Consider the following 25,462-nt stretch of genomic DNA (forward strand, 5'->3'; position numbering starts at 1 on the left):
CGCGCCTTGAGAAATTAGATATTTTACAATGTCTACATGACCCTCTCGAGAGGCAAAGTACAGGGGTGTTTCACCATTGTTATTAACCGAATTCGGGTTCGCGCCTTGAGAAATTAGATATTTTACAATGTCTACATGACCTACATATGACGCCATATGAAGAGGCTTGTGGCCTTGCTCCGTTGCTCTCTTCATATCAGCTCCTGCATTCACTAGACATTCAACAACATGAAGATGACCCTCTTGTGAAGCAGTGTACAGGGGTGTTACGCAATCGTTATCAAACGAATTCGGGTTCGCGCCTTGAGAAGTTAGGTACTCTACAATTTCCACATGACCTGCATGTGACGCCATATAAAGGGGTGTCCTGCCTCGCTCGTTTGCTCTCTTCACATCAGCTCCTGTATTCACTAGACATTCAACAACATGAAGATGACCCTCTTGTGAGGCAAAGTACAGGGGTGTTTCACCATTGTTATTAACCGAATTCGGGTTCGCGCCTTGAGAAATTAGATATTTTACAATGTCTACATGACCCTCTCGAGAGGCAAAGTACAGGGATGTACAACCATCGTTATCAACCGAATTCGGGTTCGCGCTTTGAGAAATTAGATATTTTACAATGTCTACATGACCTGCTTGTGACGCCGTATGAAGAGGTGTCCTGCCTTGCTCAGTTGCTCGATTCACATCAGCTTCTGCATTAACTAGACATTCAACAACATGAAGATGACCCTTTCGTGAGGCAAAGTACAGGGGTGTTTCACCATTGTTATCAACCGAATTCGGGTTCGCGCCTTGAGAAATTAGATATTTTACAATATCTACATGACCTGCATATGACGCCGTATGAAGAGGTGTCCTGCCTTGCTCATTTGCTACCTTCACATCAGCTTTTGCATTCACTAGACATTCAACAACATGAAGATGGCCCTCTTGTGAGGCAATGTACAGGGGTGTATAACCATCGTTATCAACCGAATTCGGGTTCGCGCCTTGAGAAATTAGATATTTTACAATGCCTCCATAACCCTCTTCTGAGGCAATGTACAGGGGTGTTTCACCATCGTTATTAACCGAATTCGGGTTCGCGCCTTGAGAAATTAAATATTTTACAATGCCTACATAACCCTCTTGTGAGGCAATGTACAAGGGTGTTTCACCATCGTTATCGCACGTATTCGGGTTCGCGCCTCGAGAAATTAGATATTTTACAATGTCCACATGACCTGCATATGACGCTGTATAAAGAGGTGTACTGCGTAATTGCTCAGTTGTTATCTTCACATTAGCTCCTGCATTCACTAGACATTCGACAACATGAAGATGACCCTCTTGTGAGGCATAGTACAGGGGTGTACAACCATCGTTATCGCACGTATTTGGGTTCGCGCCTTGAGAAATTAGATATTTTACAATGTCTACATGACCTGCATATGACGCCATATGAAGAGGTGTCCTGCGTAATTGGTCAGTTGCTATCTTCACATTAGCTTCTGCATTCACTAGACATTCGACAACATGAAGATGGCCCTTGTGTGACGCCATGTGCAGGGGTGTTTCAACATTGTTATCAACCAAATTCGGGTTCGCGCCTTGAGAAATTAGATATTTTACAATGTCTACATGACCTGCATATGACGCCATATGAAGAGGCTTGTGGCCTTGCTCCGTTGCTCTCTTCATATCAGCTCCTGCATTCACAAGACATTCAACAACATGAAGATGACCCTTTATTGAGGCCATGTGCAGGGGTGTTACGCATTCGTTATCAATCGAATTCGGGTTCGCGCCTTGAGAAATTAGATATTTTACAATGTCTACATGACCTGCATATGACGCCGTATGAAGAGGCTTCTGGCCTTGCTCCGTTGCTCTCTTCATATCAGCTCCTGCATTCACAAGACATTCAACAACATGAAGATGACCCTCTTGTGAAGCAATGTACAGGGGTGTTACGCATTCGTTATCAAACGAATTCGGGTTCGCGCCTTGAGAAGTTAGATATTTTACAATGTCTACATGACCCTCTTGAGAGGCAAAGTACAGGGGTGTACAACCATCGTTATCAAACGAATTCGGATTCGCTCCTTGAGAAATTTGATATTTTACAATGTCTACATGACCTGTATATGACGCCGTATGAAGAGGTGTTCTGCCTAATTGCTCAGTTGCTCGATTCACATCAGCTTCTGAATTCACAAGACATTCAACAACATGAAGATGACCCTTTTGTGAGTCAATGCAAAGGGGTGTTTCACCATTGTTATCAACCGAATTCGGGTTCGCGCCTTGAGAAATTAGATATTTTACAATGTCTACATGACCTGCTTGTGACGCCGTATGAAGAGGTGTCCTGCCTTGCTCAGTTGCTCGATTCACATCAGCTTCTGCATTCACTAGACATTCAACAACAGGAAGATGGCCCTTGTATGAGGCAAAGTTCAGGGGTGTATAACCGTCGTTATCAACCGAATTCGGGTTCGCGCCTTGAGAAATTAGATATTTTACCATGTCTACATGACCCTCTTGAGAGGCAAAGTACAGGGGTGTACAACCATCGTTATCAAACGAATTCGGATTCGATCCTTGAGAAATTAGATATTTTACAATGTCTACATGACCTGCATATGACGCCGTATGAAGAGGTGTTCTGCCTAATTGCTCAGTTGCTCGATTCACATCAGCTTCTGAATTCACTAGACATTCAACAACATGAAGATGCCTCTTTCGTGAGGCAATGCAAAGGGGTGTATCACCATCGTTATCAACCGAATTCGGGTTCGCGCCTTGAGAAATTAGATATTTTACCATGTCTACATGATCCTCTTGAGAGGCAAAGTACAGGGTGTACAACCATCGTTATCAAACGAATTCGGATTCGCTCCTTGAGAAATTAGATATTTTACAATGTCTACATGACCTGCATATGACGCCGTATGAAGAGGTGTTCTTCCTAATTGCTCAGTTGCTCGATTCACATCAGCTTCTGAATTCACTAGACATTCAACAACATGAAGATGACCCTTTTGTGAGGCAATGCAAAGGGGTGTTTCACCATTGTTATCAACCGAATTCGGGTTCGCGCCTTGAGAAATTAGATATTTTACAATGTCTACATGACCTGCTTGTGACGCCGTATGAAGAGGTGTCCTGCCTTGCTCAGTTGCTCGATTCACATCAGCTTCTGCATTCACTAGACATTCAACAACAGGAAGATGACCCTTGTATGAGGCAAAGTTCAGGGGTGTATAACCATCGTTATCAACCGAATTCGGGTTCGCGCCTTGAGAAATTAGATATTTTACCATGTCTACATGACCCTCTTGAGAGGCAAAGTACAGGGGTGTACAACCATCGTTATCAAACGAATTCGGATTCGATCCTTGAGAAATTAGATATTTTACAATGTCTACATGACCTGCATATGACGCCGTATGAAGAGGTGTTCTGCCCAATTGCTCAGTTGCTCGATTCACATCAGCTTCTGAATTCACTAGACATTCAACAACATGAAGAAGACCCTTTTGTGAGGCAATGCAAAGGGGTGTTTCACCATTGTTATCAAGCGAATTCGGGTTCGAGCCTTGAGAAATTAGATATTTTACAATGTCTACATGACCTGCTTGTGACGCCGTATGAAGAGGTGTCCTGCCTTGCTCAGTTGCTCGATTCACATCAGCTTCTGCATTCACTAGACATTCAACAACATGAAGATGACCCTCTTTTGATGCCGCGCAAAGGGGTGTGTGTTTGTTGTTATCACCCATGTTAATATCTGCACCTTTAGTTAAGAGGTATTTTACTACATCAAGATGACCACATGAAGCCGCAGTACTAAGAGAAGTTTTACCTTCGCATCCCTTTAATTTTATTTCTGCTCTGTGAGTGATAAGATATTTTACAACGTTCAGATGACCATATTTTGATGCAGCATGAAGGGGCGAGTCGTTGTCATCACATGATACTTTGTTTACATCTGCTCCTGAATCCACCAGACATTCAACAACACCAAAATGGCCCTTCTCCGAAGCAACATAGAGAGGTGTATAGCCATTGCTATCACCAATATTGGTATCTGCTCCCTCACCGATGAGATATTGAGCAACAATCTGGTGACCTCTCCGAGACGCATAGTGAAGAGGGGCGTCGCCGCTTCTACTTCGTTTTTCTAGATCCGCCCCCAAATCAGTCATATATTTCACGAGGTCGATATGCCCTTTTTCTGAAGCGATATGAAGGGGTGTCTTTCCATCGGGATCCACACTGCATAGCATTACTAGCTTGGTATCACCTGTCTCGTCTTCTAGAATAGACCTTGTCTTTACAAGATCGCCTTCCTTTACCGCTTTAGAAAGCGCCATGTCCATTCTGTCTTCTCTATCGGTATGTGTATTCTCTCTCACTATATATTGAATAAAAAGGAAAACAAATATTGGGGAGAAAGTTGACATAGGAGCTTACCGCTCTAAAATAATTAACTATTTACATTTGAATGAACCAGGACAATAAAGGATGAAGGAAAATGTATAAACATGGTCCTGCAGATCAAAGAGATGATTGGTAGTATAAAATCGAGAAATAGCAATGAATTACAGACGTATTTAATACAGATTTTCGTTTTGCAAATTAACGGGATTCTCATATTTTGAAATCACTGAAGCCATGAAAAGATGGCTTCTCTGAATGTTATGATAATCATTATTCGTCGTCATGTTTTTGTTTCATTTTATGAGGTTTATGCAAAAGCGTTTATCCTATAGGGTGACGTACAAGTTAAGTAAGGCACTCCCTCCTATCGCTTCAAAAAGTTTTCACTAGCTTTGTAATCCAAGAAAAGCCATTCACGGTCTCGTACAACATTTGAATTCGGTGCCCTTCATCTTAACGCTTTATCCACTATTTAGACAAACATCTCAGTACGAGGGTGGAGCCATTAAAGTTTTGGGCCCATGGACTGATAATGCTAATACCTGTGAGAATTGCCCTATACAGTACATTTACATTGCACATATACATGCAGGGACGGCGATTTCTTTTCATGACCGGGGGACGAAATGCGAGGGACGAGGGAGCAGTGGCGTAATGAGCAAAAACGTTTTTTGGTTTTTTTTGTTTGTTTGGAAGGGGGGGGGGGCAGAACAAAATCCGCATCACCACCACTCTTACATGTTACGCAGGCCCTGGGAACGTTTTTCGAAGGAGGGGGGGGGGGAGGGCTAAAGTATTTACGATCAGGTAGAGCAAAGCAAAGAAAAGTGGAGCGTAAATTGGCGTAGGGTTCAGAGGTAAAGCCCCGGCGGAGCCCCATGAAGCTTTTAGGCATTTATTAAGGTCAGATGAGCATCCAGGGGGCAGAGCCCCCGGAAGCTCAGGGGTTTTAGGCATTTATTTACGCTCAGATGAGAATATTTTGATTCCTTATTTGTGACACTGGCATGCAGGCCACTAATTGGAGTGGGGTCCAGGGGCGGAGCTTCCAGAAGGTCAGGGGTTTTAGGCATTACATTACGATCAGATGAGCCCCCGGAATGTCAGGGGAAAATCATGCCATTTCAGCAATATTTGTAAATCACTGGTATCGAAATTGAAATAAACCACGTTTGAATTTCATTTTGGGGGAACTGCCCCAAAGACCCCTAACCCCCTATCAGTACGCAGGTGCGAGGGAGCAATAGTGAATGAGAGGGGTGAAGGTGACGGAACGTGATCAAGTTGTGTAACTAAAATAAATGCAACAATGCCTTCTGACCGGATACCCCTCCCTGGCGTGACTAACCCCTATGAAGGAGATAAAGAAAGCATTGGCACGATTGCATTGCAGTAAAGCGAGTGGGCCATCATAAAGACTTATATCCCCTCTGCACTAGTTTGGCCAGGAGAGATTAGCATGGTCACAGGCAGGTGGTTATCAATTAACATCAGGAAAGGGGGATCATGGGGGACCAACAGGCACCGTTTTTCTATATAGAGGGAGCAAGTAGTACAGTGAGGCTTTAGGTACAGAGATTTGAAAGTTTTCATGTTGGAGTGGGTCTACATCAGGGATTGATCTTTTCTCCCCTGCTGTTATTTACTGTGGTTGATGTTTTATCAGAAACAGTCAAGAAAGATTTTGTATGAAGTCTGTTGTATGCAGGTGACTAAGTTTTGATGGCTGAACCGTACCGTCAAGGCTTTGTGTGAGGGGTCTGTTCAAGGCGTGTTGCAGCGGGGTGGGGGGAGGGGGGGGGGGTTAACCCCCCTTCATTTTTTTAAAATGTGTGTAATTTGGAGAAAAATGTCCTTTTACCCCCCCCCCCCCCCGCTTATTCAGCGGCTGGCTGAGTCGTTGAGAAATTTTCTGCCCGATTTAAAATGTTAAACCCCCTCCCCCGTTGAAAAATCCCGTGTACGCTACTGGTCTGTTCCATATGAAAATGAACTATTATATTAGGGGATTTGCTTTTAATGGTAGGCAGGCAACCAAACAATTGAACACATATCTCTTGCCTAGTGAGACGGAGAATGCATTATGTTTATTGCAAATCATGCATTTGACATGGGAAAATTAGAGGAGTACGTATGGAACTGGAGAGCGTATGAGAGAGGGTGAGCATGGGCATTAAAGACAGTGTGAGAGTCAGATTAGGTGTGTGTGTGTATGTGAGAGAGAGAGATAGAGAGAGAGGGAAAGAGAGAGAGAGAGAGAGAGAGAGAGAGGACAGGGAGAGTGAGATAGAGAAGAAGCAAGACTGAGAGAAAGGGGAGAGGGAGAGAGAGAGAGAGATAGAGAAGGCAGGAAAGAGAAGGGGGAGTAAAAGAGGGATAGGGTAGAAAGATATATATAGGAGAGAAAGACAGAGAGAGAACAAAAGAAAGAGAAAGAGAGATAGAGAGAGAGAGAGAGAGAGAGAGAGAGCGTGAGAGAGAGAGAGAGAGGGAGAGAGGGGAGAACAAGAGGGAATGGGACTATGCCTGGACATGCTTTCATTCCAATAGAAGCAGAAACCTCACAATATTGGGAAGAATCACTGTGATTCTTCCCAATATTGTGAGGTTTCTGCTAACAGTTGATGTATCAAATGCTTTGAAGGTAATACAAAGTTTTGTTGTCGGTCATGAATTTGGTGCAAATGAACATATTGGAAGCATATGCGATCCTACAATATTCAGTGATCGTTGTCGCGGTTCAAATCAAGTCTAATGTAATGAAACTATAAATATAGGATTTCCCGGCTTTTAAGTACAGGTAGATGACGTCATTCACCGCCTTTACTTAATTGCACGACGAGTTGATTCGCTGCATATAATGATTGAGGAATAATTCTTTTCATACTGCTGGTTAACAAGTCTAAAGATATAGTCCTTGCATGCGTGCTCAAATTGGTGTAAACTGCGATAATGGCGAGACTTTAAATACGAATCAGTTAAATAACAATTCCAGCCGAATTCTTGACTGTCCGCTCTGATTGCATTAACTTGATAACACCTACTTTGCCAAATCTGATAAAACTTGCTTGATTTGAGAAGGTGGGAAAGTTCTCAAATGTCGACTCCCCATTCATAACAGCAGGACATGTAGAGCCTACGAGGAAGTAATAACACACAGCGTTGGGAATTCCAGTTGAACGCGATCAAGTTGTGTAATTGTAAGGGCTGTTTATGCTCAACTTTATCTGGCCAGAATGAGGCATTTGTTACGCGTTTAGTTCAAAACACGGTTGCGTCCTTTCTCATTTTTGTAGAATCACCGAAAAACGGCGATCGTATTCGCCGATCGTAAACTCACAAAAAGGTGCGTTTTGGATCGGCGATTCTGGGGAAGCATAAACGCACAATCATTTGTAAACGCGTTTAAATGGTGTCAACGTAGCATACGCAGACAGCGCAGTGCAGGTTTGCGAATCGAGCTGCAGAGCCAGAATCATGCCTGGAGGAGCCAGAGAAGTGAGCATAAACAGTACACCGTGGAACTGTGATTACGATGGGCGTTTACGATGAGCCTTTTCAAATCGCTCATTCTGCCTTCAAAATTGAGCATTAACGTACCCTAATGCCTCGCATGATCGCACGCATAGTTTGATATTCATATTGATATGTATTTCTGACGGGTTTCATTGTTGCGAGTGGGGTCATTCATTTGTATTTTTTTACATTTGTTTACAGAAAGAAAATTATTTCAATTCATCCAGACAGAGAGAGAGATAGAGAACGAGAGATAATATAAGCGAGTTGGTGGGTGGGTGAAGTCGGTGGCGTAATGAGCGAATACATTTGTTTGGGGCATACAAAATAAAACCCCGGAGAATCATGACATTTCAGCAACATTTTGCACTGGGATCGAATTAGAAATAAACCACGTTTGGATTTTTTTATCGCTATAGTGCAACAACAATAATGTGAAGCAAATACTGACTTAAAGGTAATATGTCCCATTTGCATGCCAAAAAGATGAAAAAGTTAAATTCCAACTACATTTGAAAGATAATACTAATTTAGAACTTCCCTAAAAAGGTGGGGCTTGAAAATGTCTTCAAGTGGAAAAATAACGACTATTAGTTGTCAAATCGACTTTAGGGCTATAGAGCCCAAAAGTAATAGTCTAGATTTTAAGACAATTGTACCGAATGGTCATACGTTTTATGCTGCGCAAAGATTAAATCAGTTTAATCTTGGCCATCACAAGAAGTGGGTTATTGATGTAGACAAATGCTCATGTACCCTTTACAACTCTTTTCATGTATGTTATTACCAAAGAAGAAAAAAAGCCAGTCAGTCACTTAATAGTGTCTGACAGTGAAGTCTAGCAAGTAAACGGGTTTTCTTGCATAATATGAATATGAGGACACTGCTTACGTTTAAATTTCACAGATAGGACATACATGACATATTTATAATTCCTGCAAAGTTCTACAGAATTTGAGGTTGGCTGCAAAAGGGACATAGTACCTTTAACACCGCAACACACTTTTAGGCTCTGGAGGGCACAAGAGTGTGGCGTTTGGATAATACAAATGCTAAAATCTTCTCGCTCGGTCGCCTCGCTCCCTCGCATAACATCCTTCAAAATATACAAGTAAATATTGTAAAACACCTGTATTCCATTGGTATCACGTAGGCACAGTTTACACTGTATGTTTACAAGATTAAGAGTTATAGAAATAGATCAGACTCTTTTAAAGAATACCTTCCTGCCTCGTTATAAAAGTATTGTCACCTAAAAAAAAAAAAAAAAAAAAAAAAATGCATAATCAAGCAGTATAGGCCTTCAGTGCATATCACTGGTATCATTCACTTGCCTTTAGTTTATATGAACGACGAGTTGTTTCGATGTAATAATAATTGAGGAGTAATGAACTACAAACTACTGGTTAACATGTCTAACAATATAGCCCTTACAAGCAGTCCGTGTGGTAAGATTTAGTACAGCAGTGTATACGTGCTGAAATTGGTGTAAACTGCGATAATGGCGAGACTTTAAACATGAGTCTAACTAAAAAAAAAAAAAATTCAAGCCAAATTATTGACTGTCCGGTTCTGCTTGGACTGAATTTGCCAAATCCGATCAAACTTGCATGAGTTGAGTAGGAAAATTCTAAAATGTCGACTCCACGTTCCTAACAGCAGGACATGTAGAGCCTACAATGAAATAATAACATACAGCGTCATGAATTCCAGTTGAACGCGATCAAGTTGTGTAGCTAAAAGAAACGTAGCAATGCCTTGCATGATCGTACTCATGGTTTAATCTTCGTGAAGATTTTCATTGCCCCTGTGTATTTCAGTTATATTTTTCTAGAGCGCTCAATCCTTCATTATAGGGGCACTACCCCCAGAAGAGTCACAATGTTTGCTTTTAGTGAAAGACAAGACATTTATTTGTGTACATTTGTTTGTTTAATTATGTTCATATATAATATCTAATAATAACCATCAACGATGATAATGAATGATGAACTTGATGACCATAATGATAATTCATAACGATATCATCAATCATAAATCGTTTAGAAATCTATATAGCCCTTTTAATTTTTTTACACTTCACTATGATATTATACCTAAGTTGGTTTTTAAAAAAAGTAGAACATTATTACAAGAGAAACAGATTATTGAAAGATTGAATGAAATGTCATAACAATTTCCAAGCAACATATATGTTTCTATCTTTCTCTTTTTTCTTTTTGTCTCGCTATCTCTCTCTCTCTCTCTCTCTCTCTTTCTACATACCATTGAACTACTTTGAGCAGATTGTTGGCAATGACTACCTTCTGACGGGGATTCCCCTCCCTGGCGTGACAAACCCCTATAAGGAGAAGAAGATTGGATGCAGCATCATTTGAGATTAAAAGAGACTGTTACCCTTTTCAACACTTTGATAGCCTGCAGTCGACGTTTGTATATGGTACATGTTTGTCTGAGAAGTCGTGGATGTTACTCAGTCTCCCTTTCCACGAAATCTCCATCGTTCCTTATTCTCTTGATTTTTTTCTCTCTTGTTCCTCTTTCTTCATGTTTGGGATGGTATTGTGAATGCTAATAAAGTAGATGGTCCAGATTCAGGGATATCATAGAAGGAGATAAAGAAAGCATTGGCACGCATGAATTGCAGTAAAGCGAGTGGGCCATCATAAAGACTTAAAGTGACTCGGTAATATTGCCTCAGATTTTTAAACCAAATCCTGGATTCAGCTCATGCTGCAATCATAATTATAAACCTTTAGGTCAGTCAGGAATCCCATGACTTTTAATACAAGCCGATCGCCTGTCTGATTATCAAGATATATATGATTGGAAATCGAAATTTCATTTTTCGTTTTCCTAACGGTTTTTTTCAACACTACAGTTTACTGGGGAAAATGAGTATGGTAAAACCGGTCACTCAAAGATTTTTAATTTTTTTGAGGCACTTCATAATCATTTTGGAGGTCATATTTTCAGGGCTTCAATATTACACCATATCACAGACACTGATAACACGTAGAGAAATGCATCTCAGAGTTATCATTGTTAAACGATGCCTTTAAGGAACAGAGATTTGAAAGTGAGTACTCTTAATGTTTTAATATTGGAGAAGGTCTACATCAGGGATCAATCTTTTCTTCCCTGCAGTTATCTACTGTGGTTGGTGTTTTATCAGAGTCAGTAAAGGAAGATTTCTTATGATGCCTGCTGTACACTTTGGTCTACACTACTAATATTAGTCATGTTATCAATGCATAATCATGACAATTGAACTGAAGGTAACAGATGACACCGACTAGGAACGTTTTGTTATTGAACGGGTAAAAAATAAAGACAATTACCTCCATAATATGTAATTTAGAAGTTTGGCTTTTATTGATGGTTCATACATGAATATTCTCAAAGAGCTAGAGTCGTGCGTTTGTTACTTTTTGTATTGGGGGCCTGTTCCATATTAAAATGAAACTATTATATGAGGGGCTTTGCCTTTAATGGTAGCCAGGCAGCCAGACAATTGAATACATATCTCTTGCCTAGTGAGACGGAGAAGGCATTATGTTTATTGCAGTGCTTATGGAACTGGAGAGCGTATGAGAGAGGGTGAGCATTGGCATGAAAGACAGTGTGAAAGTCATAGTAGGTGTGTGCGTGTATGTGAGAGAGAGATAGAGAGAGAGAGGGGAAAAGAGAGAGAGAGAGAGAGAGAGAGAAAACAGGGAGAGTGAGATAGAGAAGAAGCAAGACTGAGAAAAAGGGGAGAGGGAGAGAGAGAGAGAGAGAGAGAAAGCAGGAAAGAGAAGGGGGAGTAAAAGGGGAATAGGGTAGAAAGATATATATGGGAGAGAAAGACAGAGAGAGAACAAAAGAAAGAGAAAGAGAGATAGAGCGAGAGAGAGAGAGAGAGAGAGAGAGAGAAAGTGAGAGAGAGCGTGAGAGAGAGAGAGGGAGAGAGGGGGAGAGGGAGAGAGGGGGAGGGAGAGAGAGCATGAGAGAGAGAGAGAGAAAGTGAGAGAGAGTGTGAGAGAGGGAGGGAGAGAGGGGGGAGGGAGAGAGAGAGAGATAGAAAGCGTGAGAGAGAGAGAGAGAGAGCGTGAGAGAGAGAGAGAGAGAGGGAGAGAGGGGAGAACAAGAGGGGATGGGACTATGCTTTCATTCCAATAAAAGCAGAAACCTCACAATATTTGGAAGAATCACTGTGATTTTTCCAAATATTGTGAGGTTTCTGCTAACAGTTGTTAAATCAATTGCTTTGAAGGTAATACAAAGTTTTGTTATCGGTCTTGAATGTTGTTTTACCCAAGCTTAATATTGAATGCTTTAAGAATTGTTTTATATACGCTGGTGGTAAAATCTGGAATAGTTTACCTTCTGCTTGTCAAAATGCTAAATCTATCGATGTTTTTAAACGTATGTACATGGACAATTTTTTTAACCTGTGTGATACAATGCCGATTCATTTACTGCTCTTGACATGGCTTATTTCTTTCTCTCTCTCCCTCTCTCTCTCTCTCTCTCTCTCTTTCTCTCTCTCCATTTACTTCTCCCCTCTTTCTTTATTTACCTTTTTACTCCTTTACTCTTTACCAGTTTCCTTATATCTTTTCTCCTCTTCTATTTTTTGGTGATATTTTAATGCCTTTTAATAAAGTGATTTGATGTTTTTTCCGCTGTTAATTTCAATTATTGTCGTTTTTGTTTTTTGTTTTGTGCTTTTTACTACTTTTAATGCGTATTATTCTTATATGTTAGTTTTATACTGTTCTTACCTTTGCTTGTGAGCTCTGGTGATATTCATTATTTATATTTCCGTGTACTACATTTTTATCCTGTTCCGGACCATGATGTTAAACAGATCTTATATCTACAATGTATATCTCATTCTTGTTATCCCGAATAAATATATTTCAATAAATAAAAATAAAATAAATATCAGGAAAGGGGGATCATGGGAGACCAAAAGGCACCTCTTAGGCATTTTTTCTATGTAGAGGGAGCAAGTAGTTAAAAGTAGTACAGTGAGGCTTTAAGGAACAGAGATATGAAAGTTTTCATGTTGGAGTGGGTCTACATGAGGGATCAACCTTTTTTTCACTGCAGTTATCTTCTGTGGTTGGTATTTTATCAGAGTCAGTAAAGAAAGATTTCTTATGAAGCCTGATGTACACTTTGGTCTACACTACTAATATTAGTCATGTTATCAATGCATAATCATAAAAAATTGAACTGAAGGTGACAGATGACACCGACTAGAAATGTTATGTTATTGAACGGTTAAAAAAAAATAAAGAAAAATACCTCCATAATATGTTATTTGGAAGTTTAATAAGAACTAAAGTTTGGCTTTGATTTATGGTTCATCTATTCAAATTTTTCAAATAATTTTTTCACTCAATATAAAAAACAGACACATAGAATTGCGAATAAACGCATACATGTATAACAAATATAAAAAGATGGACATAGCAAAATCATTAGATGACAACACAAATAACATAAATTGAGGGACAGATTAAAGATCTACTCAAAGATCTTGTGAATTCGACCTCTTAGAATAAAATAAATTGCATTGTATACTGTTGCATGTACAACAACAGGAGGGAGAGAATACATATACAGCTACAGCTGGGTCACAGAGAAACAAGAGAGGGAGATAGATAGAGAGAGAGAGAGAGAGAGAGGGGGGGGGAAGAGGAAGGAAAATTGAAGGAGAGAAAGGCAAGATGAGAAGTAAAGTTAATACATAGGATGAAATTAGACCCAAGCAGAATAATAGTACATACAAAATAGAAAATAGAAATAACAATTATAAAAAGAAAAAACCCATACAAACCAGGGATATAACAATTAACATTGACATAAACAACAAACAACAGGTGACTCAATGTGGATAAGATTGTAGAAGCCTTTCTTTGTATTGTCTCTTGAAAACATTCAGAGAACATGCAGATATTAGATAAGGTGGCAATGCATTCCATAGTTTGGGACCTGCATAGTAAATTGTCTTTTGAGAAACTGAAGTTCTTGCATATGGGATGTGAAAGTCTGCATTTGAACGAGTACAGTGGGAGTGGATTTAAGAGTAAATGGAAACATAGCGAGTCAGGGGTAAGGGCAAGATCTGTCTCTGACAAGAGAACATAAAAATGGCCAGTCTTAATTTATACAAATCGAATACATTCAAGATTTTTAATTGAGTAAATAAAGGTTTAGTGGAGGCAAGGAAAGGCATTTTACAAATTATCCTCACTGCTCTTTTTTGCAATCTATATATACTCTCAACATTTTTACTTGAGAAGCTGAGGCCCAGACAATATTGCAATATATAAGAAAAGGGTAAATGAGTGTGTAGTAAAGAGATAACAAAATATTTGTAGGCAGATAGTTTAGTTTGTTCATTACACCAATATTTCGTGAAATTGTTGTACATATGTAATGTACATGGTCATGCCAACGCAATTTGTCATCAATTTGAATTCCTAGAAATTTTGTGTTGGATACTATTGTGATTTCAGAGCCATTTAGATATACCTTATAGTTGGAAATATCAATATTTCTTTTGGTGAAAATCATCATGTGAGTTTTGTTTGTATTAAGTAGTAGCTTGTTAAGTTTGAGCCAATGGGCGACATGTTCTAGTTCATGGTCTAAAGTTTGAATAAGGGTTGCTTTATCTTTGTTTGATAAAGAAATTGTAGTGTCATCTGCAAAGAGGACATAACTAAGTTTGGAAGAACATTTATGAATATCATTTATATATATTAGAAAAAGTAGAGGGCCTAGAATCGACCCTTGCGGAATTCCGCATGAGATTTTTTGCATATCAGATTGGTTTTTATTGTAAACAGTGAATTGCTTTCGGTCATCTAAATAGCTCTGACACCATTTCAAAGGGATACCTCTGATGCCTAAACAGAATAGTTTTGCTAATAATATTTTATGATTTAAACAATCAAAGGCCTTTGAAAGATCCAAAAACACACCGATAGATATATCTTTAGCATCCATAGCTCTTGTGATAGTATGAATAAATTCAATGAGAGCAGAAGAGGTTGAGTGTTTTGACCTGAAGCCAAATTGATTACTGAAAAGCAACTGAAATCTTTCAATGAAAGTGATAAGTCGATTGTACATGCATTTCTCAAGAATCTTTGAGAATATAGGAAGGAGAGAAATTGGCCGATAATTTGAATACAGATTAGATTGACCCTTCTTAAATATTGGAATAACCTTCGCAACTTTTAACTTGTCAGGGAATATTCCATTGTTAATAGAAACATTAAATATTGCACATAAGGGTTTACTAATCAAGTGAATAATTTTCTTAACTACAGATATGTGAACATTATCATATCCTGGACTTGTACCACCTTTCATTTTGTCTACAATATTTATAATTTCACTTTCATGTATAGGTTTACAGAAAAAAGAATGGGAGTTGTTTACAATATGAACAGTCGGGGAACAAGTAGGCTGGGCTACATTGTTTACTTCACTGAGCATTCTTGGTGCTACATGAACAAAGTAATCATTGAAACCTTCTGCAACAGCTTCATCATCAATGGTCTCACCATCCTTTTTGAATTCAGGAATTTTTGTTTTGTTTTTCTTTCTCAATAGGTTATTTATCACTTTCCATGTCCCTGACATGTTACCATTCAAATTTTTAAATCTCTGATTATAGTAATTTGTCTTTGCTTTGCGGATTTCCCTAGTAACAATATTTCTATACGAATTGTATTGGTTTTTATTTTCATTAGTAGGTTTCTTTAAGTATTTTCTATAAAGCCTGAGTCTTTTATTGGAATTTTTTTTTAGGTAAGTAGTATACCATGGTTTTTTAAAGTTTTTTTTTTGCGTATGGTGGTAAAAGGAAAACATTCATTGTATAAAGCCATGAACACTGAAATGAAGCTGTTGTAGTTAACATTAGAATCTTCAATTTGTATACAATCATGCCAATCTAGTTCACTTAAACTTTGACTGAACTTCAAAAAATTCGCATCATTAAAGACACGCTTGTTTACAGGTAAATCTATGTTTTCACTCAATTTCAAAAGAACATTGGTAAAAGTAAAGACAGGTAGGTGGTCACTTAAATCACTTAATAATATACCTGATTCACAACCGGCATCAGCATTGGTAAGAATATTGTCTAAGAGTGATGCTTTATGGCGAGATATGCGAGTTGGTGCTTGTATCAATGGTAACACAGAGAAAGTGTAAAGGGTATCTAAAAATCGATCTGTAATGCTACGGTTGGTAACCGATGCAAGGTCAATATTAAAATCACCAAGCAAAAAGCAAGATTTATGTTCACGACTAATTTTCTCTAATATCCCCGTAAGTTTTTGTAAAAAATCTTCAATCGAACTTGCAGGAGGCCTGAAAGCCACGCCCACTACACAATAACGAGCTGTACATGTACATAAAACATTGTCAAATTCAGGAAATTCAAGAAATAAAGATTCAAAACTGTCAGACATAAAAGTGAAGTCGTTTCTTTGATTATATTTCAGATCTGTTTGAATAAACATTCCCACACCACCTCCTATTCTTTGAGATCTATTATTCACAATCAAATCATAGTTATCAATGTTGTACAAACTCAATGAATCTTCAGGCTTAAACCATGTTTCTGTTAGTCCTATAATAGTGAAATTATGATGAATGTCACTTAAAAACAGGGAAAATATATCAAAGTTCTTGACGAGACTTCGACAATTAAAATGAATACAGGAAAAATTCTGAGAAACCTTATCTTTTGCATCTATGAATCCATTGAACTCATCACATGAATAGTAATTTGACTGAGGATGTAGGTCACTGTCCACTCCGTTTAAAGAGTCAAGGCCGTTAAATGTAAACGAATTGGGTCGGCTTAAAATTGAGTCACACATATATACTATTACAAATGAAAGATAAAAACAAGTACACCAAGTAGACTATAAGCAATATAAAACAGTGCATTAAAAAAAAGAAGAGGAATATCTGAAAATATTCACTGATCAAAGTCCAGTTAGGAGAATAAAACGGACATATAGGTAAACGCAGTAACAAATAAAGATTAAAAAGTCAGTTGTTCGATCAAGGAAAAAAAGAAAACACATATCAAACTTGCTCAAAGATCTGGAATCATGAGAGCATGCGTTTGTTGCTTTGTGTGAGGGGTCTGTTCCATTTGAAAATAAAACTATTATATGAGGGGATTTGCCTTTAACGGTAGGCAGGCAACCAGACAATACAATACATATATCTTGCCTAGTGAGACGGAGAAGGCATTATGGTTGATCGCAAATCATACATCTAGCATGGGAATATTAGAGGAGTATGCATGGGGTGTGCATGGGCATGAAAGACAGTGTGAGAGAGAAGGGTGTGTGTATGTGAGAGAGAGATAGAGAGATAGAGAGATAGAGAGATAGAGACAGAGATAGAGAGAGAGAGAGAGGGAGAGAGGGGAGAACAAGAGGGAATTGGACTATGCCTGGACATGCTTTCATTCCAATAGAAGCAGAAACCTCACAATATTTGTTAAATCAAATGCTTTGAAGGTAATACAAAGTTTTGTTATGGGTCATGAATTTGGTGCAAATGAACATATTGGAAGCATATGCGATCCTACTATATTCAGTGATCGTTGCCGCGGTTGAAATCGAGTCTAAAGTAATGAAATTGTAAATAATAAACTCTTTATGTTGTATAGCTCCTTCTCAAGGTCAAGATATTAATTAAGCTATCAAACAATGTTTGTTGACTAAAATCGTCCAATATAGCTATTCCCGTTTGGAAACTATTTATCACAACTACATATTCTGAGATTTTCATGGTCGCAGCTACCATTGTACGGCCGTGTGTGCTATTTGAAATTCATCAAAATCTACCGGGAGCACCGGTAAATTGTTATATTCACTTTTTAAATTTTCTAGTGCTAATAATACATCCACAGGGGCATCCAAACTTATCAAAATTGTAAAGAATCTCTATCCACCTAATTTTCAAAATTTCCCAAAACTTTGTATTACCTTTTGAGTCAAATAGTTCACTTAATGATGGTAGACACGATTCTGCCAAAGTGTCTGCAGAAAGTGAACAAATAAATAGTCAATTTCATTTGAAAATCCAAAATCGACAAGGTAAAAAGGTACACCCTTACTCAAGATTATAGCCAAGGGGGGGGGGGGGGGGGGTTACATGTAGTTCACACTGAGAAACAGATAAAGAGTTTTCGTTTAAGATGGCTTTGGTACATTAGTGGATGACAGTAAAGGTCTATGGAAAGATAAGGGTAATTATTGGTTTGATTTGCTCGGTGGCGTAAGTCTTCTGTTAAACTGTAACTATGAGTATAGTATTAATGACTGCTTTGAGAGAAATAGTTGTTTTATTACGCTCAAGGGAAGGTTAGAATTGTGCTATTCCCCGAGGCTTGCCGAGGGGAATAGCCCAATTGTAACCTTCCCGAGAGCGTATGAAAACAACTATTTCTCGAATATTAAAGCAGTCATTAATACTTTTATATGCCGAAAAAAAAATAGACTAAAAAATGAAAAATGAAAAATATTTATCATTTTGTCGAAGACGGGATTCGAACCCTTGCGTACAACAAGAGGTGTACCGAAAACCAACGCTTAGACCACTCGGCTATGGCCCGCCGTTAACATGCATGGCAGTTTTCTCCAATATATACATTAAAATGGATTGAAACCGGCTTCGCGTGTGATGAATGCTTCGCAAAAGCTCCATATACGGACTCTTCTTTTACTTTTGCAATGCATATTGGCACGAACTTAGATCAAGATCTATCGGCAGATGTTGTTTTTTTGTTTTTGGAAGTTTATTTTCGTCTTCATGTCAACAATGCAAGATAAAATTGTCGGTAAGATCGATCGAGATTCAATTGTATTGAAATTACCGACCAATCCTTCGCACACATACGGCATCCTCCATCGCTCAAACCATTTTTTAACATGTAAACCTATGGGGTAACCATGGAGGCTGACCAACTGTTTTTAATAACCATGGTTATTAAAAATATTGAAATGTTTTATGCATGGTTACCGAGAATTTTACAGGAACAGTTGAAGTTTATGAATGCAATTCGACCAATCAGATGGCTGGATTTCTTAAGTGAGGTATATAACATAAATTATTCGATGTCCAGACATGGCAACCTCCTGATTTGTATCTAGAAATATTACAGACCTGGAATTATGTGAAAGGTTATACTTGTAGTGAAAATTATTCTGTACAAAATACATTTTGTGATAAGCAAATATTAAATATGGCATAACAAAAATATTGTTTTAAATACGAAGTCTTTGTTTTACGCAGATTGGTTTAGTTGTTAAATAATTTATCTAAATGACCTTTTTGAAGAAGGACATGTTTTGTCTATCAAAGACCTGTCAGTACGCCTTGAAACAAGGAAAAGCAAGCAAAGACCTGTATTCAATTATACTAAATTAAAGAAAGCTATTCCAAAGATATGGTTCAGTGATCTTACAAATAGAGAAACTGAATCAGTATGTTATACACGCTCTCTTTGAATACCTTATATTAAATTTGGGAGATTGTCTTTACTTATTAATGACAGTGACATAAGCAGCAAACGTTTCTACAATATGATATCTTTTAAACATACAATCACCAACAGATGCTGTCTCTTTTGGGAAAATATACTTTACAAAGAAGTATTGGCTGGTCTTCCGTGTTCAAAAGGAATTTAACGTATACAAGGGAAAAGGGAGTTCAATTTTTAAATTGCTTTACAATATACTACATGTCAGAAATAATCTTTACACAAATTAATGGGGATTAGTGAACGAAATAAACTGTCCCCATGTCATAGAGGAAATAGTGCACGTCTTTATCGAATGTGAACAGAATACAAAAATTCTTTGATCATATCAAACATTTTGTGAAGTACTCTTTTAATAATAATAATAATAATAATATCGAATATTTAGGAGCGCTAAAAACAATAAGTACCATAGCGCTTACAAATACAAATATATATTGATGGATGCATGGATATCTCTTGTTTACTTAAGATTAATAGTGACAGAAAGATAGGCATTGTAACAACGATCGCATTCTGGTGTATATACAAAATGTTAGTCGTCCGGAATAAATATGGATTTCATGAAAACCGTTTCAAACCAAAATACGTATTTGAAAGAGAAATAAAAATCAGAATTTTTGTAAATCAGGAGCTAAAAAGCCAGACCAAAGGTTGCCAGAGAAACTGTTCAAAGCACCATAAATGAAAAGTAGCATAATATTGTATAGTTGAGAAAATATGTGATTTCAATCGATAACATTATATTTGTTGTTACAACTTTATTTTGATGTTTGAAGGTAAATAACCACCTCCTTAGAGGCACAAGAAGAAAAAAGTTCTTATAATAATAATAATAATAATAATAATGATAATAATGACCAAGATAATAATACAAATAACACAATTTATTAAACAAAATGTTGGGAACGATTTACATAGCAAATGCAGAAGAGCTGCAGCGTAAGCTTGTGCTTGAAGTGCATGCATCTCTTTAACTTATTATTATCATTATCATCTTTGTTATTATTATTATAATTATTTATTTTTCTTCATGTGTTTATTATAATTATTTTACTTTACTCAGTCTAATTCCAGACCTCTGGATACAAATAATTTATCTTTCAGCCAAAATATGAAAATGTATAAACTATACTCACATCATGTGTACAATCTATATGGGCTTTTAAGTGCATGTAGATGACGTCATTCGCCCCCTTTAGTTTAGTGCACGACGAGTTCTTATGCTGCATATAGGGATTGAGGAATAATTCTTTTCAAACTGCTGGTTAACAAGTCTAACGATATAGTCCTTAGTACATGCGTGCTCAAATTGGTGTAAACTGCGACAATGGCGAGACTTTAAATACGAATCAGTTGAATAACAATTCCAGCAGAATTCTTGACTGTCCGGCTCTGATTGCATTAACTTGATAACACCTACTTTGCCAAATCCAATAAAACTTGCTTGAGTTGAGAAGGTGGAAAAGTTCTCAAATGTCGACTCCCCATTCATAACAGCACGACTTGTATAGTATAGGAGGAAGTAATAACACACAGCGTTGGGAATTCAGTTGAACGCAATCAAGTTGTGTAATTTAAGGGTACGTTTATGCTCAACTTTATCTGGCCAGAATGAGGCATTTGTTACGCGTTTAGTTCAAAACACGGTTGCGTCCTTTCTCATTTTTGTAGAATCACCGAAAAACGGCGATCGTAGTCGCCGATCGTAAACTCACTAAAAGGTGCGTTTTGGATCGGCGATTCTGCAAAATCAGCGATTCTGGGGAAGCATAAACGCACAATCATTTGTAAACGCGTTTAAATGGTGTCAACGTAGCATACGCAGACAGCGCAATGCAGGTTTGCGAATCCAGCTGCAGAGCCAGAATCATGCCTGGAGGAGCCAGAGAAGTGAGAATAAACAGTACACCGTGGAACTGTGATTACGATGGGCGTTTATGATGAGCGTTTCAAATCGCTCATTCTGCTTTCAAAATTGAGCATTAACGTACCCTAATGCCTCGCATGATCGCACGCATAGTTTGATATTCATATTGATATGTATTTCTGACGGGTTTCATTGTTGCGAGTGGGGTCATTCATTTGTATTTTTACATTTGTTTACAGAAAGAAAATTATTTCAATTCATCCAGAGAGAGAGAGAGAGAGAGAGAGAGAACGAGAGATATAATAAGCGAGTTGGTGGGTGGGTGAAGTCGGTGGTGTAATGAGCGAATACATTTTTTTTTTTTTGGGGGGGGGGGCATACAAAATACAACCCCGGAAAATCATGTCATTTGAGCAACATTTTGCACTGGGATCGAATTAGAAATAAACCACGTTTGAATTTTATTATCACTACCTCCATCCAGAGGCGGCGATTCCAGGGGGACGATGATACGTCCCCTCTCAGTTTTTTTAAGGGATCGTCCCCCGGAAAATTTGAAAAAGTGAAACAACAAAAATGTATAACAAATACTGGCTTAACACTGCAACACACTTTTAGGCTCTGGAGGGCACAAGAGTGCATCGTTTGGATAATACAAATGCTAAAATCTTCTTACTCGGTCGCTACGCTCCCTCGTATTACATCCTTCAAAATATACAAGTAAATATTGTAGAACACCTGTATTCCGTTGGTATCACGTAGGCACAGTTTACACTGTATGTTTACAAGATTAAGAGTTATAGCAATTAATTAGACTCTTTTAAAGAGTCCCTTCCTGCCTCGTCATAAAATTATTGTCATCTAAAAAGAAATGGTGTGCATCAACTGAGCACTAATTAAAAAAAAAAAAAAAAAAATTGCCCCAAGAAATTTGAATATTTCGCTCGACACCCCTCTCCCTTGGACCAAAAAAAAAGAAGGTACATTTTTGGTCACAATCCCCCCCCCTCCCCTGATCCACGTCTGGCCACCTTCATCACTAAGTCTATCACCATCATCAGCAACACTCCCACCACATCACTACCTCCATCACCATCATCAGCACCACTGCCACCACTATCACTACCTCCATCACCATCATCAGCAACACTCCCACCACATCACTACCTCCACCACCATCATCAGCACCACTGCCACTACCATCACTACCTCCATCACCATCATCAGCACCACTGCCACCACTATCACTACCTCCATCACCATCATCAGCACCACTGCCACCACCATCACTACCTTCATCACCATCATCAGCACCACTGCCACCACCATCACTACCTCCACCACCATCATCAGCATCACTGCCACCAATATCACTACCTCCATCACCATCATCAGCATCACTGCCACCAATATCACTACCTCTATCACCATCATCAGCACCACTGCCACCACCATCACTAAGTCCATCACCAACATCAGCACCACTCCCACCCCCATCACTACCTCCATCACCATCATCAGCACCACTCCCACCACCATCACTACCTCCACCACCATCATCAGCACCACTCCCACCACCATCACTACCTCCATCACCAACATCAGCACCACTCCCACCCCCATCACTACCTCCATCACCATCATCAGCATCACTGCCACCAATATCACTACCTCTATCACCATCATCAGCACCACTGCCTCCACCATCACTAAGTCCATCACCAACATCAGCACCACTCCCACCCCATCACTACCTCCATCACCATCATCAGGACTACTCCCACCACCATCACTACCTCCACCACCATCATCAGAACCACTCCCACCACCATCACCACCTCCATCACCATCATCAGCACACTCCCACCACCATCACTACCTCCATCACCATCATCAGCATCACTGCCACCACCATCACCACCTCCACCACCATCATCAGCACCACTGCCACCACCATCACTACCTCCATCACCATCATCAGCACTAGTGCCACCCCCATCACTACCTCCACCACCATCATCAGCACCACTGCCACCACCATCACTACCTCCACCACCATCATCAGCACCACTGCCACCACCATCACTACCTCCACCACCATCATCAGCACCACTGCCACCCCAATCACTACCTCCACCACCATCATCAGCCCCACTGCCACCTCCATCACTACCTCCACCACCACCATCATCAGCACCACTGCCACTACCTCCACCATTATCATCAGCACCACTGCCACCACCATCACTACCTCCATCACCATCATCAGCATCACTGCCACCACCATCACCACCTCCACCACCATCATCAGCACCACTGCCACCACCATCACTACCTCCATCACCATCATCAGCACCAGTGCCACCACCATCACTACCTCCACCACCATCATCAGCACCACTGCCACCACCATCACTACCTCCACCACCATCATCAGCATCACTGCCACCAATATCACTACCTCCATCACCATCATCAGCATCACTGCCACCAATATCACTACCTCTATCACCATCATCAGCACCACTGCCACCACCATCACTAAGTCCATCACCAACATCAGCACCACTCCCACCCCCATCACTACCTCCATCACCATCATCAGCACCACTCCCACCACCATCACTACCTCCACCACCATCATCAGCACCACTCCCACCACCATCACTACCTCCATCACCAACATCAGCACCACTCCCACCCCCATCACTACCTCCATCACCATCATCAGCATCACTGCCACCAATATCACTACCTCTATCACCATCATCAGCACCACTGCCTCCACCATCACTAAGTCCATCACCAACATCAGCACCACTCCCACCCCATCACTACCTCCACCACCATCATCAGCACCACTCCCACCACCATCACCACCTCCATCACCATCATCAGCACCACTCCCACCACCATCACTACCTCCATCACCATCATCAGCATCACTGCCACCACCATCACCACCTCCACCACCATCATCAGCACCACTGCCACCACCATCACTACCTCCATCACCATCATCAGCACTAGTGCCACCCCCATCACTACCTCCACCACCATCATCAGCACCACTGCCACCACCATCACTACCTCCACCACCATCATCAGCACCACTGCCACCACCATCACTACCTCCACCACCATCATCAGCACCACTGCCACCCCAATCACTACCTCCACCACCATCATCAGCCCCACTGCCACCTCCATCACTACCTCCACCACCATCATCAGCACCACTGCCACTACCTCCACCATTATCATCAGCACCACTGCCACCACCATCACTACCTCCACCACCATCATCAGCACCACTGCCACCCCAATCACTACCTCCACCACCATCATCAGCCCCATTGCCACCTCCATCACTACCTCCACCACCATCATCAGCACCACTGCCACTACCTCCACCATCATCATCAGCACCACTGTCACCACCATCACTACCTCCACCACCATCAGTGGCACGAACGGTGTGATGAGCGGACGTGTTATGACCTAGCTCTCTCCAACAATGAGCTAAACTGAGCTATACTGGAAATATTACCTCGAAAACCTCGAAAACAAGAACTGTTTATCGTTACATGGACTACCAGCTTGTAGAAATTGGACCCAAAACCCTTGATTTACCAGCGAAACATCAGTAAAAATGCCTACAAGATCTGGAAAGCCAAGACGAGAAGCTGCAGCAAACAACGGGACACACCCAACCATTGTCCCTACCCAAGGCGCCGTGGAGAGCCCACCAGCTCCCGCTGATGTATCGGGCGGTACAAAGGAACCCGGTAAACCGGCGCCAATTCACGCATCGGGAGATCACGTGATCAAGCTACGAAGCCCCGCGGCGCCAGAATCTACTTCCGTAGAGCCCGATGCTAAACTCAATTCAGCCATTCGGCAAGTATTGGAAAGTCTTCTCAAAGACGACGAATTTGTAAATCAGCTCACTCGAACAATTCAAGGAAAGCTTCTGAATGATTTAAAGGAGTCAATTTGTCAAGAAGTTTTGGACTCGTTGGAATTTAATTCTGCAAATCAAGGGGATGTGATGGCGGCAATGAGAA

General features: G+C 40.0%; 1 protein-coding gene across 1 annotated transcript; it reads right to left on the reverse strand.

Moving 5' to 3' along the window:
* Positions 1 to 410: 410 nt before the first annotated feature.
* On the reverse strand, positions 411 to 24,186 carry LOC105440984 (ankyrin-1-like). Its single transcript, XM_030993980.1, has 7 exons — positions 24,080 to 24,186; positions 23,491 to 23,627; positions 22,737 to 22,898; positions 2,858 to 4,405; positions 2,262 to 2,399; positions 1,417 to 1,694; positions 411 to 440 (listed from the first exon to the last, which is right to left on the reverse strand). Exons 1-7 carry the CDS (start codon positions 24,184 to 24,186, stop codon positions 411 to 413), a joined length of 2,400 nt encoding a protein of 799 aa, XP_030849840.1.
* Positions 24,187 to 25,462: the final 1,276 nt, after the last annotated feature.

The sequence above is a fragment of the Strongylocentrotus purpuratus genome, unplaced genomic scaffold (assembly GCF_000002235.5).
Source record: "Strongylocentrotus purpuratus isolate Spur 01 unplaced genomic scaffold, Spur_5.0 spur5_scaffold_20, whole genome shotgun sequence".
NCBI lineage: Eukaryota > Metazoa > Echinodermata > Echinoidea > Camarodonta > Strongylocentrotidae > Strongylocentrotus > Strongylocentrotus purpuratus.